This window comes from Mesoplodon densirostris, chromosome 10 (genome assembly GCF_025265405.1).
Source record: "Mesoplodon densirostris isolate mMesDen1 chromosome 10, mMesDen1 primary haplotype, whole genome shotgun sequence".
Lineage (NCBI taxonomy): Eukaryota > Metazoa > Chordata > Mammalia > Artiodactyla > Ziphiidae > Mesoplodon > Mesoplodon densirostris.
The window spans coordinates 83,692,753-83,709,845 of record NC_082670.1 but is presented as its reverse complement, the minus strand read 5'-3'; the positions used below and the strand labels follow the sequence as shown (position 1 = coordinate 83,709,845).

Sequence of the window (17,093 nt, the reverse complement as noted above, 5' to 3'; positions counted from 1 at the left end):
CCACAGAGCACTGAGTAGAGTTCCCTGTGCTATATACTAATGTTCTCATTAGTTATCTATTTTATACGTGGTATCAATAGTGTATATATGTCAATCCCAATCTCCCAATTCATCCCACCCCCCCTTTCCCCCTTGGTATCCATACGTTTGATCTCTACCTCTGTGTCTCTTATTTTTGCTTTGTAAATAAGATCGTCTACACCAATTTTTTCAGATTCCACATATATGCGTTAATATATGATATTTGTTTTTCTCTTTCTGACTTACTTCACTCTGTATGACAGTCTCTAGGTCCATCCACATCCTGAGAGGATCACTTTTTAAAGTAAGGAAGGCTCATTCTGTTTTATTATAATACTGCAGGACTTAGAGGAAAACATATTCTCTTTAACACAAATTTTCTTTCTTAATAATCTTTTATTGATTGTTCCAAGAACCCATTTAGTTCTGCCTCATTATGAGAGAGCAGCCTTTTCTCACTATGTTTTAATGAGATGAAAGATCACCATAGCCTAAAGGACTATACATTCTATGTAAAGGACATTATTTCTTAGACAATAAGACAAAAATTCCCACCATCACTCAGTAATGTCTTTCTATTGATTAAATTCAAGAGATAAAAAAATATAGCAACTTACTTAATATTTAACAGATTGGCTTTAGTTTCTGAGTACTAATGTTGTTAAGTGGAGTTCATATAGACCATACCCATAAGCACAGACATAAATATTATCCCAACTCCAGCACTGCAGAAGAGCCTGCAAATATGTAGCCATCTAGTGACTGTGGACAGATTGACCTTTTCTAAACATCTTAGCTTCTGGCTCCCAAGTTAAACTTAAACCACTTTTTAACACATCTAGCAAGGTTAAAATACCATCATTGAATCATTTTATTTGTTCATGGGACTCAAAGATGATTCTGCAAAACAAAACAAAAAAAAGTGACACAATTCTAAAAGAAGAGATTTGCATGGGCTAGAGAAAACTGGAAGATGTGGGAACAGAAATGTAAGTGGGAACTGTCTTGCAAATAGTTGATGTCCAATAAAAATGCACTTAATGAATGTGAGGGATAATTCTTCCTCTAAAGAACGAGAAGTAGTCACTGGATGGGGCTCCAGGGAATCATGTTGAGTTGGAAAGGAGGGAAATTGAGGGGTCCTATGTGAAAGGATCTTAATTTTCTTAGTGGATGGATAAGTGAAATCAAATAATGAATGGAAGTGAAGGAGGAGATTAGGAATTTGAGGAACTAGGGGAAAAAAGCTCAAATACCTACTGAAGAGGTGGAAAGAAATGAACTAAAAATGAAGCAAGAATTACAAAAGGGCATGATGTCATTATGCTATTTGCCTTGCTTGGTTGGAAGCCCTCTGAGGGCAGGGACCATCTCTTGGTTATCTTCACATCCCCCATATTGCAGAAGTGCTCTCATCATGTCTGTAAATTAAATAATCTCCTCAATTCGTGCAAGTACACCCAGAGCACGCCTCCAGGACCTGTCAGATACACACAGCAGGAAGCTAAAAAGTAGGATACAATAGTAGAGCCCAAGTTCTTTGATGAAGGTAAATAAAGAGCAGCATGTCAGAACTGTCATCAGGGTAAACGTAATACTTAGCTCATAGCAGGCATTTCATAGTAATTTTTTGAACTAATGGAAATACATCCCTTATCTCCCTCCAAACAGGGCAGGACCCACAAGTTTATATCAAAGTACGTGGTGCGAGGGTGGGTAGGGGGTCCACCAGAAGTGGTTAAAGTAAAAGAGTCTGGAAAGAAGTAAGTAGAACTAGAAGAGCGGCCCTCTTTTGATCTCACTGAGCCTTACCATTGCATCTGGCAGATGCTGGGATGGAATCCAGAATCCTAAGAGAACCAGTGGTCTGTGGGGAGAGGATTAGAAGCGATATTTTGACACAAGCCCAGGAAAAGGCCAGAACAAAGATGTAAGAAGGTGTCAGACTTGCTCAAGTAAAAGGAGGAAGCTGCTGCACTTGGCTATTATTGGTTGATGTGTTTATATTCCCTGGGAAGAAATGGTTGACAAACGCCAGAGGGAAGTAGAAAGAGCTGGGTAATGTAGAGCTGGCTTCATAGGAAGCTGATCTCTTTAATGGTTATGATTACTACAGTGTTCTCATTTCTTAATGCTACAAGTTCAATGAAACATTGGAAATGAAATAACAAACCCATTTACCTGGTATGGCATAAAGACTCTGGGCTTAATGAGTACTTAAGGCTGTGTTCCCTTGCAGGTGGCTCCTAGAACCCACGAGAACAGCCTCCTTTGAGATATGCTCCATCTAAGCTCATGGTACCTCCTTCTGTCCCATCATCCAAGTCAAAAACCTGAGAGTCCTCCTTCACCTCATTCCTTCAAACAGTCCCCTGGCTTTGTTGGTTCTGCATTCTTAATATTGATCAGAGCTTCTCTATTCACTTGCTACTTCTTTGACCCAGGCCACCATCACCACTGGCCCAGAGTAATGGTGTGGTCTCCTCTCAGCTGTACCTGCCTTCAACCTTGCCCCAGGACATCCAGGCTCCATTCTGCTGCAAGGGCCACCTTTCCAGAATCCAAGTTTAACTACCTTGCTTCCCTTTTCCACTTATCACCATTGAATGGTCCTCCACTGCCTACCAGATCAAGTGTGGCTTCCTTAGCATGGCACGCAAGGCCTTCGGTCTTCGGGTCCCTCCCTCCCGCCCTCTCTGGCCTCACCTCTCATTATTTTCTGTGAACAACAAATTACTTACGGCCCACCCCGCCAGATTATTAGCCATTCTTTGCATATAAGCCCTCACCTATGTGAGTGCCTTCATCATCTTTGTGTTTAAAGACTCAGTCCAAGTGCCACTTTCTCCATGAAGCTATCCTTATATCACTCCTTTGTAACTTAGTGGTAGACAGAATAATGACCCCCCCCACCAAGGATATCCACGTACTAATCTCCTAACATGTAATTATCTTACACAGTAAAAGGGACTTGGCAAATGTAATTAAGTTAAGGACACTGAGATGGGGAGATTATGCTGGATTATCTGGGTGGGCTCAATGCAGGCACAAGGGTCCTTATAAGAGGGAGACAGGTCAGAGTCAGAGAAGAAGATGTCATGACAGAAGGAGAGGTGAGAGAGGGAGAGAGAGAGCGAATTTAAAGGTGTCTGACCCAGGCTACCAGTTTTGAAGCTAGAAGAAGGGGCCACAAGGAATGCAGGAGGCTTCTAGAAATTGGAAAAAAGCAAAGAAAAATAATTCTCCCCTAGAGCCTCCAGAAGGAATGCAGCCCCAATGACACCTTGATTTTAAGATTTCTCACCTCCAGAACTCTAAGATAAACTTCCACTGTCTTGTCACAAACTTTGTGGTAATTGTGGCCATGGGAAACTAACACACATTCCCTGTCCTTCCTTCCCTCCACCACAAGGGAAAATTGACCCCTCTGTCTTTAAGCTTCTATTGGACCCTTCATACTTTATAATTTACATACCTTCCTCTCCTAATAAGAATATAAATGCTTAAAGGCAGAAACTGCATCTCTTGCATATTTATGCATGAGCATAGGGCTAGAACATACACGACCATTCATTTATTCATTCATTCATTCACTCATTTTCTCCTTCAAATATATACTATTTATTGAGTGTTTAACATGCCCCAGACACCGCTATCTTCAGTAAATGCACTGAAGGGCAAAAACAGAGGCTTCCTGTCTTCAAGGATCTTATAGCTTGATGGAAGAGTGAACATCAATTAAATCACCCCCAAAAGAATCTGAGGTGACTGAAGGATGTATAAAAGTAGATGATGAAAGGTACTCAGGGTGGGCAGAGGGAACGGAACATGCAAAGGCTCTGTGGGAAGATGGAGCATTTGAGGAGCTGATCTGGATGAAGCAGGTCAGTAGGGGCACGATGGGAGGGCGTGATCTGGAGCAGCAGGCAGGGGCTGGATGCCACAGGGTCTATGGCTTCCATTAAAGATACTGACCTCTAACCTAACACTGAAAATTTATTAAGCAGGGGAGCTGGATGAGCAGCCTTGAATTGAGAAATGATTGCTCTTGTCACTATGTGGAGAATGCTTGGAGGATGATGTGGGTGGGCAGAAGAGTAAAAATCGCTGAGACCTTTTATGGGAAGTTGCAAGAGAGCAAGGGAATGCGAGAGAGGTGAGAGTGGAGATGGAGAGAACTAGACAGATGAAGGGATATTCCGGAGGCAAAAGTGACAGGATTTAGTGTTCAGTTGGATGTTGATGGGCAAGCGAGGTGCCAAGGACAATGTTTTTGAATGAGGGAAAGCAGCGTGTTCCTAGAGCTTGGAACTAGAGAAATCATAGTAGAGTACTGGATAGGTTGCAAAAATGGGTGAAATTCTTTGCAGCTACTCCCATCAAGAGGTAGAGTCGGGGGCTTCCCTGGTGGCGCAGTGGTTGAGAGTCCGCCTGCCGATGCAGGGGATGCGGGTTCGTGCCCCGGTCCAGGAAGATCCCACATGTCGCGGAGCGGCTGGGCCCGTGAGCCATGGCCGCTGAGCCTGCGCGTCCGGAGCCTGTGCTCCGTAGCGGGAGAGGCCACAGCAGTGAGAGGCCCGCGTGCCGCAAAAAAAAAAAAAAAAAAAAAAAAAAAGAGGTAGAGTCGGGTTTCCCTGGTGGCGCAGTGGTTGAGAGTCCACCTGCCGATTCAGGGAGACGGGTTCGTGCCCCGGTCCGGGAAGATCCCACATGCCGCGGAGCGGCTGGGCCCGTGAGCCATGGCCGCTGAGCCTGCGCGTCCGGAGCCCATGCTCCGCAACGGGAGAGGCCACAAAAGTGAGAGGCCCGCGTACCGCAGAAAGAAAGAAAAAAAACAATCACATAGCTAGTGGGGAATGGGAACCAGAATCTGAAACCAAGGTCTGGATGGATCATTCCACAGAGGTAGTTCCTCCCCAAAGAGGGTTAATTAAATGTAAAAATTAAATGTGATTTCATGTAATCTGATAATGTCTTTACTGCATCCTTGTTCTGGATAAAAACCTTAGGAAGGATATTCAATGCTAATCTGACAGTGATTTTCTCCTGGTGTTTGAAGACATCGTTACACTATGTATTTTGGCATTTACTGCTGTTCTGAGAAGTCTACTTTTAATCTAAGCATCATCTTAAATGAATTCCCCAGGTGATTCTGATATAGGCGGTCTACGGACCACAGTAGCAAAAACAATTCTGGAGATAAAAGAGAGACTCAGAGCTTCTATAGAACCTTCCTCTCCAACAGCTCCAGGCTCTTCCATGGGATGACCCATGATCCCATCCACGAGGAGGGTTAAAGTCATCCCCACTGAAGACACAGAGCAAAGAAAATCTGGGGGGAATCAAACAACTGGCCAGTTAGCATCACAACCAGAGCTGAAAGCTGAAAGCCCAGTCTCTTAACTTGTTCTAGAGCTGAGCTTGTGAAATTTAACTGTGCATGTGAACCATATGGAGATCACCTAAATGTGGGTTTCAGTACTCAGTAGGTCTGGGGTGTAACTGGAGAGTCTGCATTTCTAGCAAAGCTCCCAGGCGACGCCAGTGCTGCCGGTCCTCAGTCCATGCTTTGAATTGGAAGTTGTAGAAGCAGCTGGTTGTCCCCCTTGGAATATGCTTAAGGATTAAGCATATGTAAGGACACAACACTCCTGGTCCCACAAGCTCCGATTTACTCCAAGAAGGATCACTGTATTTCTTACTCAGATGCACATTAACATAACCCTCTCTGTCCCCATTCTAGAGTATTTTCCAGAATATGAACCAAATGAGGAATGTCCTAATCAGCTTTTTCACAGGTTATCATCGTGTTTAAGAGCCCAGGCTTGGGGTCAAACACACCTAAGCTATAGTCTCAGAATCACCACTCATAAAATGTGTGACCTTGTGACCTTGGACAAGCGGCTCAGGCTCTCTACATCTCCTTTTCCCCACCTTGGAAATACTAATAGCAATCCCTCAGGATGCTGTTGGGAAGTTGCAGACTGTGTGAGATGCAGAGCACAGTGCCTGGTAAACAGTAAGTGCTGTCTAAACGTCAGCTACGCGAACTCTTAGCATCAGGTTGTGTGACCCTCATTCCAATATTCCTAGACTTAGGAAAGGAGTCCAAGCCTTTCAGGATTTTATGAGCTCTAATCCTTCCCTCTTCAAACCCCCTCAAAGAGTTATTATGAGGATTAAATGAATTAATATGCACGAAACACTTGGAGCTGTGCCTGTCACATAATTAGTACCCAAGATGGCTTAGCTTTTATTTTTAGCCCTTACTACAATGATAATTAAGTCACTTTTGAGGGATTTTTAAATTGCCACTTCCCTCATTAGACTGCAGCTCTTAGCAGAGTAGGGACTACATCTGTTTTAGTCACCTCTGTATCCTACATCTTAACACTGTGCCTAGCACACAGTTGCTGCTCAATAAATATATAGTAGAAACATAAATGAATGAGTGTGTGAACAAAGGAATGAGTGAATGATTGAGAAAACATGCTTGCCTTCCTGAAGAGATCCACAGGGGAAAATAAAAGCCTTGAGAAACACTCTCCTACAGTGTAGAGGCAGTGGGAGAGAGAGAAGGCAAGCATATTGGGAAACTGGTCTGGGGGAGGGTTGGAGGCGATGTCTTCCAAACTCCTCAGAGGATGAGGAATTTATAAATACCACTCAGAGGAAAGAGGTGAGTTGAGGGAAGGAGACTGGGAGAGGGCTTCCAGGAGATAACGCTCCTGGAAAAAATGCCAGCTAACCAGGTTTTCGGATCAAATGTGTCAGGAGATGCTTTGAGGTAAATAAAATATGAGAAATGAGAAACCTTTGAATTTCCTACATCAGGGGCTAATGAGAAACTCAGGGTGGGCAGCAGGAGGCTTTCCCTGAGCTTTGATCCTTAGGGAGGAAAAAATTGGGATTTGTCAATTCCCCTGAGGAGCTCTCTCAGGTGGAGAGAGAAGAGGGTTAAGGTCACACAATATTAGGTCAGAGATCATGTCAACCCCCCATAAGGAATGGATTATGCCTGGACAGATGGCAGGGAAAGGCTTCCGAGGAAGTTGAAAGGGAAACACAGAAGCATTCCCTGAGCTGAGCTGATCACAGGGAATTGCTTTATCCATACTGCATTTGGTTTTATTATAGTTATTCTTCAGTGAAGATACTCTGTCTCTGCAATTTATAATATGGACATAAATCTCTGCTTGAGATAGAATTACCCATCAAACCACTGATAGACTACTTTAGACCCATCCCACAACTGCAGTCATTTTCTTGGTAGACTGGGGAAACACTCCCCCTCACCTCATGCACACACCAAGGGCACCAAGTGAAAATTGACAGCAGAATGAACTTTGATTACAGAGGGAAGGACATAATGATACAATTGTCTAGGCCCACGTGGTCTCAAAAGGGTTTTCTCATATCATTTATGAGAGCGATCCTCTCCAGAACTCTGGGGAGGGGACCCATTATTTCCATTTTACAGATGTAGAGACTGTGGCCCAGAGAAGACTAATGAATTGTCTAAGACCATGAGTGGCAGAGCCAGGATCTGGATCTATTTCCTCTCATTCTAAGTTCAGTTCTTTAAGACAATGCAGGCAGAAGATAGCTTTCTTGATGGGCATTCTGCCAGAGCAATATGCTTGGAATGACTCTTATCTTGGCAAAAGCCATAAGGGTCTCAATAGTGACAGATACCTTTTAAAAATTCATCAGATGATGAAGGATGTGGGCCCAGGTACAGTTGGAGGCCTTCTTCTGGGAAAGCCCTGCATCTATCCAAGCTCAGGAGTACATGTGATGAGCACCACTGCAAATTACTACCTGTCTTTAATGTGTTCCAGATTCGTGTCCACAACTCTTTTAAGATCCATCCAGGAGCTCAATGTCTCCTGTAGCCTCTAATGAGGCTGAAATATGGTTAAACTAACCCCAAAGATTCTTGGGTGTACCCAATTCAAAATCTAGGGTCCGATCTCAGGCGCTCAGACTTCTGGTGATAACCCAGAACACATACATTTCTGGTATGTGCCAGATCCATAAACTGGCCTTTCTCCATTTGAAATGATTCTTCAGCTCATTGGACTGGAAGTACACTGAGCTCTGCTTTTATCATCCTTCTGTACTGATTTCACCATAAGGCCTGGAGAAATGCAACTCACCTTTCAGGGCTTCAATTTTCTGACTTAAAGAAATTAAGGTTTAATGTTTTACTGTCACTGGCAAGAGGTCAGATGGTTTGAGGATGTCATCTCTTCCTGCTGGGATGCTGACTCATACAGTGGGTACATCTGACTTAAAAGCCCATGCCCCATCCACTCTGCTGGACTGATCTCTAGAGCTTCCTGTGGTTTTTGTGATGTATCACTCCACATTCCTTGAACTACTGAGGATGGGAATGAAGAACGGATGCTGATATTTGCTGTTTGCACTAAGAGTGCAAAACCACCCAGTTAACAAATACTTAGTAAGGAGCCAAGCCTGTGGACCTCCATGCACGGCTACATTGCTATTATTTCCAGTACAGCCTCAAAGAGAGAGTGTGCTTTAAAAATACTTACCTTGGTTTTCTCATTAAGTTTTATAACTCTGTAGAAATACACTGGATTTTTGTGTCAGGACATCTGAGTATGAATCTAAGCTCTATCCACTATTAGTTGCAAGAATTTGGGCATATAACAATTTTAAATGTCCATTTATTCATCTGTTAAAAGGTTATAATATTTTCCTATTGCCTCATTTGTTGATTTCTGGAATCAAATGAGACAAAATGTAAGGCAAATGAACATGGTAGGGTGTTATACAGAAGGGATATAATAGTAAAAAAAAAAAAGACTTAGAGATGCCTTACTTGTCTTTGTTAGACAAGTTGTACAGAATATTTGGGGAAAACCACTAAAAAATCCTGGAGTTAACTATGCAGCAGTGTATCTGAAAGTCAGAGAAGTAGACATGCTAAGGGAAGAGTCGGTCAAAGCTGTTGGTTATTACTCAGTTTCTTGCAAGGTTTTAACTAGGGATTATTTGGCATTGTCTGGAGATAATTTTGGTTCTTACAACTTGGTGGGTTGGCGGGGCATTTGGCTACTGACATCTAGTGGGTAGAGGCAAGGGATGCTGCAAAACACCCTGTAATGCTTATAACAGCCCCACATCAATGAATTATGTGGGCCAAAATGTTAATAGTGTTGAAGTTGAGAAATCCAGGCCTACTAGAAGTTGCTTGAGTTCCGAAACTAGCATACCGTATTTATTCCTGTGTTCTAGCACCTAGTGCTGCACTTGGCACAAAGTGGACACCATATATATATATATATATATATATATATATATATATATATATATATATATATATATATATATATATATATATTCTGAATAAATGAACACCCACAGAGAACCTGATAATGCCAGTTAGAACTAATTCATACTGCCAGTGCAAGTCTTATTTCCTCGAGGCACCCTCTCTGTCTACTCTTCTAGCTTCTTTACTTTTCTGTCCTGTTGTAGCTTCATCCCTCTTTCCTCCTCCCAACATCGGGCAAGAGTGAGAATAGCGTATCAAATCTGAGGATGCCTTGCAGCGATAAATAATGCTTAGAAGGCACAACTACAAGACTTCCCCTGGCTCCCCACCTTCAGACCACTCCATTTCAGCCAGATGAATAATCACATCAGTAAATAAATGGATTCACTCTCTGAAGGAAATGGATTCCTTCACTGAGCATAAACAGACAGGACCAAAAGCACATATTTCCTGCAACTGTCTTACTAGAACGGCTCAATTATGTTTTTAAAAAGACACATCCTGAGCCATGAAAAAGAAACTAGGTTTAGATGAGAAAAAGGAAGATGAAGGCATTTACTTCTGGGAGCACAGATATTATGTCTATCTGTTCATCACGGCATCTCCGAAGCCTAGCATGGTACCTGGCACTTGGTAAGCATCCTTAAATATTTGCTGAATGCAAGAATAGCCTGGTGAAGTCAACACTCCAAGCCTTCCCTCAAATCTGCCCCCAGTTAAAAAAAATTATTTTTTGGTCTCAACCATTCAATTTCATAGGAAGGCAAATTGAATGTCATAGGCTTTGAAAAATTATATTCCGTTTCTTCCCTTATCCAAAGCTAGATAAAGATATATGGGTTCATCATTGAGAGGTAGATGTCACTGTGGTGACTTGAAAAGTCCTCAAGTAATAATCTATATTGGGCACAAATGTTCTTAAAGCCATTTTTTTTTTACCAGAAATAAAACAAGTCTAAAATATTTGTCATATCTTTGCCAGAAAGCCTACACAGAGACAATGTGTGGTAATTTGGGAGAATTTAAAGATTCTGCAAGCAGGGCTAAAGAAGTCACATGGGTACTATCAACAGAAGCTTTTTACCCCCAACCTACCAGTTCCCCCCAAAAACTCTAATGAAATGATTACCCCCTTACATTTGGCCAACCCAAAGCTCCACAGTGAACTGATTGCCCTGTGCTGGGAATAAGCTTTCCAGAAACCATAGTGGAATGCGTCTGAAGTTACCCAGGAACCATTTTCCATTAAGACTTTTGGCTTGAATCTGTTCAAAAATGATCACTGTAAAATATATTAATTATGCAGATCCATTAGTCTGCAGAGTAAAGTGACTGAGGTGCTTCTATTTTCAACTCATCCCTAAACTTTAAACATTTAAAGGCACACCCATGACCAAGAGCCTCTTCTAGAGGATTGAATGCCTCATGTGTTCCTTTCAGGCTCAAAATCCTCCCTGATTCCATCTTCTTAGACAAGGATGGAACAGGACCACCAGCTCTGTTTGTACACCAGCTTAGAATGTTTGATGACAAATTCAAGCCTCGTTCCATGCTCATTATGTCTTAACACCACATGCTATTCCTGCATACTCAATAGATCATTTTTAAGCTCTTAAGGATCAACTTGATTAAGTACACACATCCACAGCCAAAGAGAAGGCAGAAGAAAATGTAGGTAAGATGAAAGACAATCTCTACTGTGATTTATTTTGGATTTGGTCTCCTCTCGGAAGAAAGCTCTATCTTGTAGATGGAGACTGACATATGATATGCTTTATAAAATTGTCTCTAAGCTTAGTTTTAAGGGATAAGCCTATATTTCATGAACGCTGTGGATGAGTACAACATATTTCTTTAAAGTAAAAGTGCTCATTTGATGACTGTTAATATATTTAAACCTCTCATAAATGCTGGTGGAAAACGCAGATTGATTTAAATTTCTTTATCCTGACTGGCTCTAATACCACACTCTCTGATTAAACCATCCAATTATTATTTTTTAAGAGCAAGAAAAAGAGGTCACTAAGTTTTACCTCTGACAAAAATGACTATCATTTTGGAAACACATCTTCCTGAGTACTGCACTCTGATCTCTTTCATTTACTCTACACCAGGAGTAATTCAAAAGCTATCACTATTAGATGCAGCAGACCACACCAAGAAGTCAATATTGTGTCAACACTTCAAAACTGGACTCTTAATGCTCCCAATTTGGGATGGGTTGTTTTTGTTGGTTTGTTTGTTCATTTGTGTTTTTAGATCCCTCTGGTTTGGGGTGAAATAGAGCAAAAGTGTCCTAAGCTAGGTTCTCTCTTCTAGTAACAGTTTCATCACTCACAATCCTTTCTCTCTCACTGAGGGAAGAAAATGCAGCATTTCACAGGCTCACCTCATGACGGGTGTGCCCTGTTTCTAGTCCGAAAACTGCCAGTGGAGGAGAAATGTCAAACATATTGATTCTACTCAGTTGCATTTTCCTCCTAAAAGATCCAGTTGAATTTTATTGGCTTAAATGGATTTCAAATGGAGAGTTCAGTGCTCAGGTGCAAAAGAATGTATCTGGGGCCTCTGAATTTCAACTTTGTCACACTTCACAGCATGCTTATCGGCAGCTGTTTTCATTTTTTAATTACCCAGGTGGTATAGGCGCTTTGCAATATTCTACCTGAAGGGCCACGTCAGTGCTTTCCAGCTGGCCACAAGGTGCAAGAAACTCATGCTGGGGGTGAGTAAAAAAAAAAGGTGAGAATTCTACAAAGTCTCCACAAATACATCAATTCAGTAGCAACTGCTTTTTATATTTTGCATCAGTGATAAACCAGATACCTTGAGGTACTGATATGTGTGTTATCATCACATCTTAATTTTGACTCTATGTTCGAAAGATTGAAAACCAAAGGGATGGATTTCTTGTGATCAATTTAAAAAAGCTACCTTAATTCAGCCACTTCTGCATATAGCTCTCCCTGGACTGGCTCCCTCTTGTGAGATCCACATCTTTATAGTTGAGCGGAAATACAACGCACACTCTCTAGTTACAAACACATAATTAGCTTGGAGTCACAAAAGCAGAGCCTGAGAAGAAGGAGGCTATGTAGCTTCAGAAGGGGGAAAAGCACTAATGAAAATATGGTGTAAAAAAAAATATGGTGTGTTATGGTACACCCTGCAAGTCGCTGCAGGCTAGGAGTTGGTTGTAGATTGTACTGATGAAGTGAAACCCTGGCTGAGGGGAGAGATGAAGAGCTTGACTCTGGAATGAGCCTGTCTGGCTCTGAGTTTCATCATTATCACCGTGTTGCCACAAACGAATGGCACACTTGCCTCTGTCTCCGTTTTTTTATCTGTAAAACGGGGATTTATCTGTAAATCTCCCTCCTGGGATAGCTGTGAAGATTCAAGGAAACAAGCCACGTAAAATGCTTAGCACAGTGCCAGGCATACAGTAGGTACTTACTAAATGGAAACGACGACTGCATTCCTCATCTTGCTAAAAAGAATAAGTGGTCTCATCGTGAAATCAAAATTCCCTTTGTTATTCTCCCCTACGTGGCACAGATTTTTATTCCTTTGAAGAGATTACAACAGTTTTGGGGGTAATGGCATTCTGGACTTTTCCAAAGGGATGCTTTCAAGACCAGGCACGTTCATCCTAAATCACACAAAAGGTCTTGACCTCTCCAAGATACAGATGCCCCACTGTCCTTCCTATATCAGTGGGTACGAGCCTGCTGGGAGCCCTAACAGTTTTTGTAAACTGGCAGCCCGCAGGACAAGACAGATACTTTCACCTGCAGGGTGCCCCCCACCCCCGCCCAGATCTGCATTCATTTCGGTTACTGAACAGCTTCAGAGGATGATCAACTCCGTTTACAGCTAGAGACTTTGTACATAACCTGTTAATGACAGCCATGTAAAGAGAAAGATGACAAAAGTATTAAGGGATGTTGGGGGAGTGGGTGTTTGGGGAGATAAAGACAGATGTTCAGTGCTGTTGAGTTTCCTTAGCGGTAAATACCAACAGCCCAAGGATAGAAGTTTTCTTTTTTCAACAAACTACCAACTAAGGAACACTTGGTGCTCGTGAGGGTTTATGGCATCTAAGGCTGTTATAAGGAACGTGCTTCTTGTGACCAGTAAGAGGCAATGTAAGTTCATATGGGTTTAGAAGATTTTTAAAAAATGTATAATAGTTTATTACTATACATTCAAATGAATCCTTTAAATGTAGTCTTATTTTTTTTAAATTTTTACTGGAGGATTTTTGAGGCTGAACTCAATTAACCAAAATTCAGAATTCTGTTTGTCAGAATGAGTAGTTCTATTCCAGCTTGCAAAGGGTGTGTGAGGGGCAGAATGCCCAAAAGAAGCAGACGTGGGGACCACATTCCTAGATTCCCAGACACTAGTGTTTCCATGAGCTGCCCCTAGATTACTTCAGGATCTGAGTCATTCCTCTTCCGGAAAAGAATTCTATGCCTAAGAGGTCTAGGCACACACGACATTCCTAACTTTACTTTCAAAATCTCTGAAGAGTAGCTAGTCAGACCCCCTCTTGCTTCTTATTCAGTGGTGCCTTTAACTTTCATTATAAATATATTCTCTAATCCATTTCACCATGAAAAAGACTATGCAGATTTGTTGATTGTGTAACAAAAAGAGAAGATGAGAACCTCAGTTTATTTCCATTAGAGCAATTATTTAATCATCCAATCATCTCTCTCTAGGGTAATTATATTGACAGACCTTCTCTCAGACTTCTGAATTAACAACAAAGAATTCAGATCCTCTAACACTCTCTAGAAAAACAGATAGAAAAAAAGCAGTTAACCAGGTAATGCCTTTAAAAAACATAACTAGCAGTGGTGAGCAGATCACGGTATGGCACTAGTTTGAATTGAATAACAGCAACTTTTCTCTTGATCAGCATCAGATACAGAAACATGAGAGCCAGGGCTGGGCATCTGACAGACGGTGGCACAAACACACAGTGCAAAGACAGAAGAGAAGCAACAGCCACTTGTGATTAAATCTTTTCACGGAATTCTAGAGATGTACTTTAATGATCTGAACACTTTTCATAAATTCAGTTCTTTTAAAGGTGCATGTACCTCATCCTAGAGGAAACTCATCTCATCTATTCTACCCTGGCTTAAGGCCTCATGAAATTAGCACACCCCTTCTTGGCACAGCACAAGGTATTTGGTAGCCATTTATGGAGTTTACAAAATTCTTGCTCTGACATTGAGGAAGAAACTTAATTAAAATGATATGCAGATTATGGCACAATGAACATACTTAAGTCATTAAACACTCCCGGTGGGAGGCAGAATGACATGACATTTTTATGAAGCCAAATGTAAGTTTGCTTAAATAGTTTCCTTACTATGTTCAGAGAAACCCAGCGCATCCTTCAACAACTAAGGTAAGCATCACACTATCATACAGCAGAGCTCTTTGGCTTAAACAGATGAATACGAGCAAGCAAAGTAAGAAAAAAAAAGACATTATCCCTAAAGATTTCAGAAAATGATATTTGGAAAGATAAGTGACTGTACAGTCTAAATCTATGCAAACACACACACACACACGCACACACACACACACACACCCCACCCCCAGCCAGCTGCAAATCAAGAGAGATATAAACTTACCGGAGCAAATATCACCATACACATTTACAAAAGAATTGATAATCCAACTTCCCTCTCCTGAAAGAAAATAGAGGCTCTCTCATACTAAAAATCAAGCTTCTCTGTCCACAGCACGAGCCACTGGTCCCTCTTTTTATGAAGCAAAGGAGGAGAACAAGAAAATCAATGAGGAGGGTAAGTGAGATGTTATACCAATCAGGTAGCAGCTTCTGCCTTATTTGCAGAGAGATGGCAAAACGGTCATATTATTAGACAGTGGCAACCCACAGCCGAAGTACAGCAACCTGATACTTCCCTCTGGTGAAAGGCTGCCTGCTTTTTGGGAGGTGGTTACCATCCCACACTTGGCTGTTTGCTCCCAACTGCAAGGGCAGGACCGGCTGCTGTGAGCAAGCCAGCTGCATCATCCAGGGAGTACCATCTCCCCCTTGAATCTGCGAGCCCTCTCCTCCCTCCACCCAGTGCTTAAAAACAAACTGGGAAATCAAAAGGAGCTGGGAATTTGTGTGTCCAGGGTGCGTGGGGGAAGTGGTGGTTTTAGAAAATCCTTATGAATAGATTTGCATAGATTAAGGAGATGTGTATACGTTTGCTTAGAAAAAATTGCCCTCGTTTTTATGAAAATGCCTGGATGCGATGCCTGATGCCCATTTGGGAGATTCATACACCACCCATAAATAATCACTAAGGTGATGGTACCTGAAGACAGGCTTTTCGGGCTCTGGCAGCTGGGGAAGGGACGAAGGGACTCGGTGGCTTACTCGTCCCAGGAGTGTGACTTAAAGTCTCCGCAGCCAAATCTGAAAATCGAAAAGGTTTCAGAGGTTTCAGTGTGACCTGGGTCTGCTTTGTCTACAAATGGGCCTCTCTAGGAGGGAGATGAGCTTGACAAGTTCAAGGGGCCGAAAGCATAGCATCCTGCGGCAGCGCGGTTTAGAGGGATTGGCACTGAATTCACGGACAGGGTGCCCACAGGTGAGACACTCTCCGCACGGTGGCTTCCTGAGGACCCCTTCTCTCTGAGGTCTACACCACAGCAAAGGAGGAAGAAACCCGCATGCCTCTTCCCTTCACATTCCCCATCAGGAGCCCACTCGGGACAGGAATAGTGTTAGGATGGCCCAGGTGTCTCTGCTTTATCTTTTGTGTGGTCGGTGATGGCCTGACGGAAACTCACCTCGGCTGGCCAGCCTTTTTATTGGTGGTTGTTAATTCGGACTCTGTCCTGAGTGTTTCTTTGGGTCCCTCTCTCTGTCTCTGTCTCACACACACACCAGCACGGCAACAGCAGTCATTACCATCACATCTCCCTCCTCCCTCTCCCCCTCCAAACACACGGTAACAACTCAAGGACGTCGGGGACCAAACAAACAAACCAAACCTGATGAGGAGTCAGGCCACCCGGGTTCCAGCCCCAGCCTTCCACTGACTCGTCATGTGACTTGGGAAGTACCTTAAGGTCTCCGAGTCTCAGTTTGTCTTCTGTGAAATGGGCACACTAACACCTCATAATGCTGCTGGTGGAGGGGAGGGGAACAGATGAAAAATGGCTAAGGCTTTCAATGCACGTACAACCTGGGCTCAGCATCCTGCAGCCGTCTGTTTCCTCCTCCCCCTCCTGTGATGTGCCTGTTCCTCACACATCACCCTCCAGTAGACTCTTGAAAGTTTCAACCTGTAGGTGGTCCCTTTGCAATTCTGGTTGGAATCTCATTCCCCCCACACTCTCATCTCCACTCTCCCCACTGCCACTCCTCACCTGCCAGTTGAAAGATCACTGCATTTCATGGAGAGAAGTTACTCAGGGGAGTAAATTGAGCAAATGAACCCAGTTGAAGCAAGAAAAAAAAAAAAAAAAAGGCTGAGAACCACCAGGCAGTTCCATGAGCTCTCAGTAGGCATTTGTGGAATAAATGAATGAAAGACTGACTGAAGGAATTGGGTCCCTGTGCTAAAGGCCACAGTTCGGGCCAGGCGGCTGGTGACCTGCAGTGTTAGAGCCGAGTTAAAGTGATGCAGTTCCAGCCATGCACCTGTAGGGCAGAAGCACTCTTAACAGTTTCTTCAGGGTGGAGAGTGAGTCACTTTTATCAGGGTTTTGAATATTAAGAGCC

The 17,093-nt window shown here is 42.7% G+C and overlaps 1 protein-coding gene across 2 annotated transcripts in view; it reads right to left on the bottom strand.

Moving 5' to 3' along the window:
• The window catches only part of SYNPR (synaptoporin), a 288,928-nt gene that overhangs the window by 123,841 nt on the left and 147,994 nt on the right, over positions 1 to 17,093 (bottom strand). The window contains exon 1 of one of the 2 annotated variants that reach the window (XM_060109605.1): positions 14,980 to 15,275. The exons of the other annotated variant lie outside the window; for it this stretch is intronic. Within the exon in view, the coding sequence (XP_059965588.1) occupies positions 14,980 to 15,003 (24 nt within the window). The 5' untranslated portion in view covers positions 15,004 to 15,275. Of the gene's footprint in view, positions 1 to 14,979; positions 15,276 to 17,093 lie in introns of those variants that run through there. 2 annotated transcript variants of the gene reach the window in all.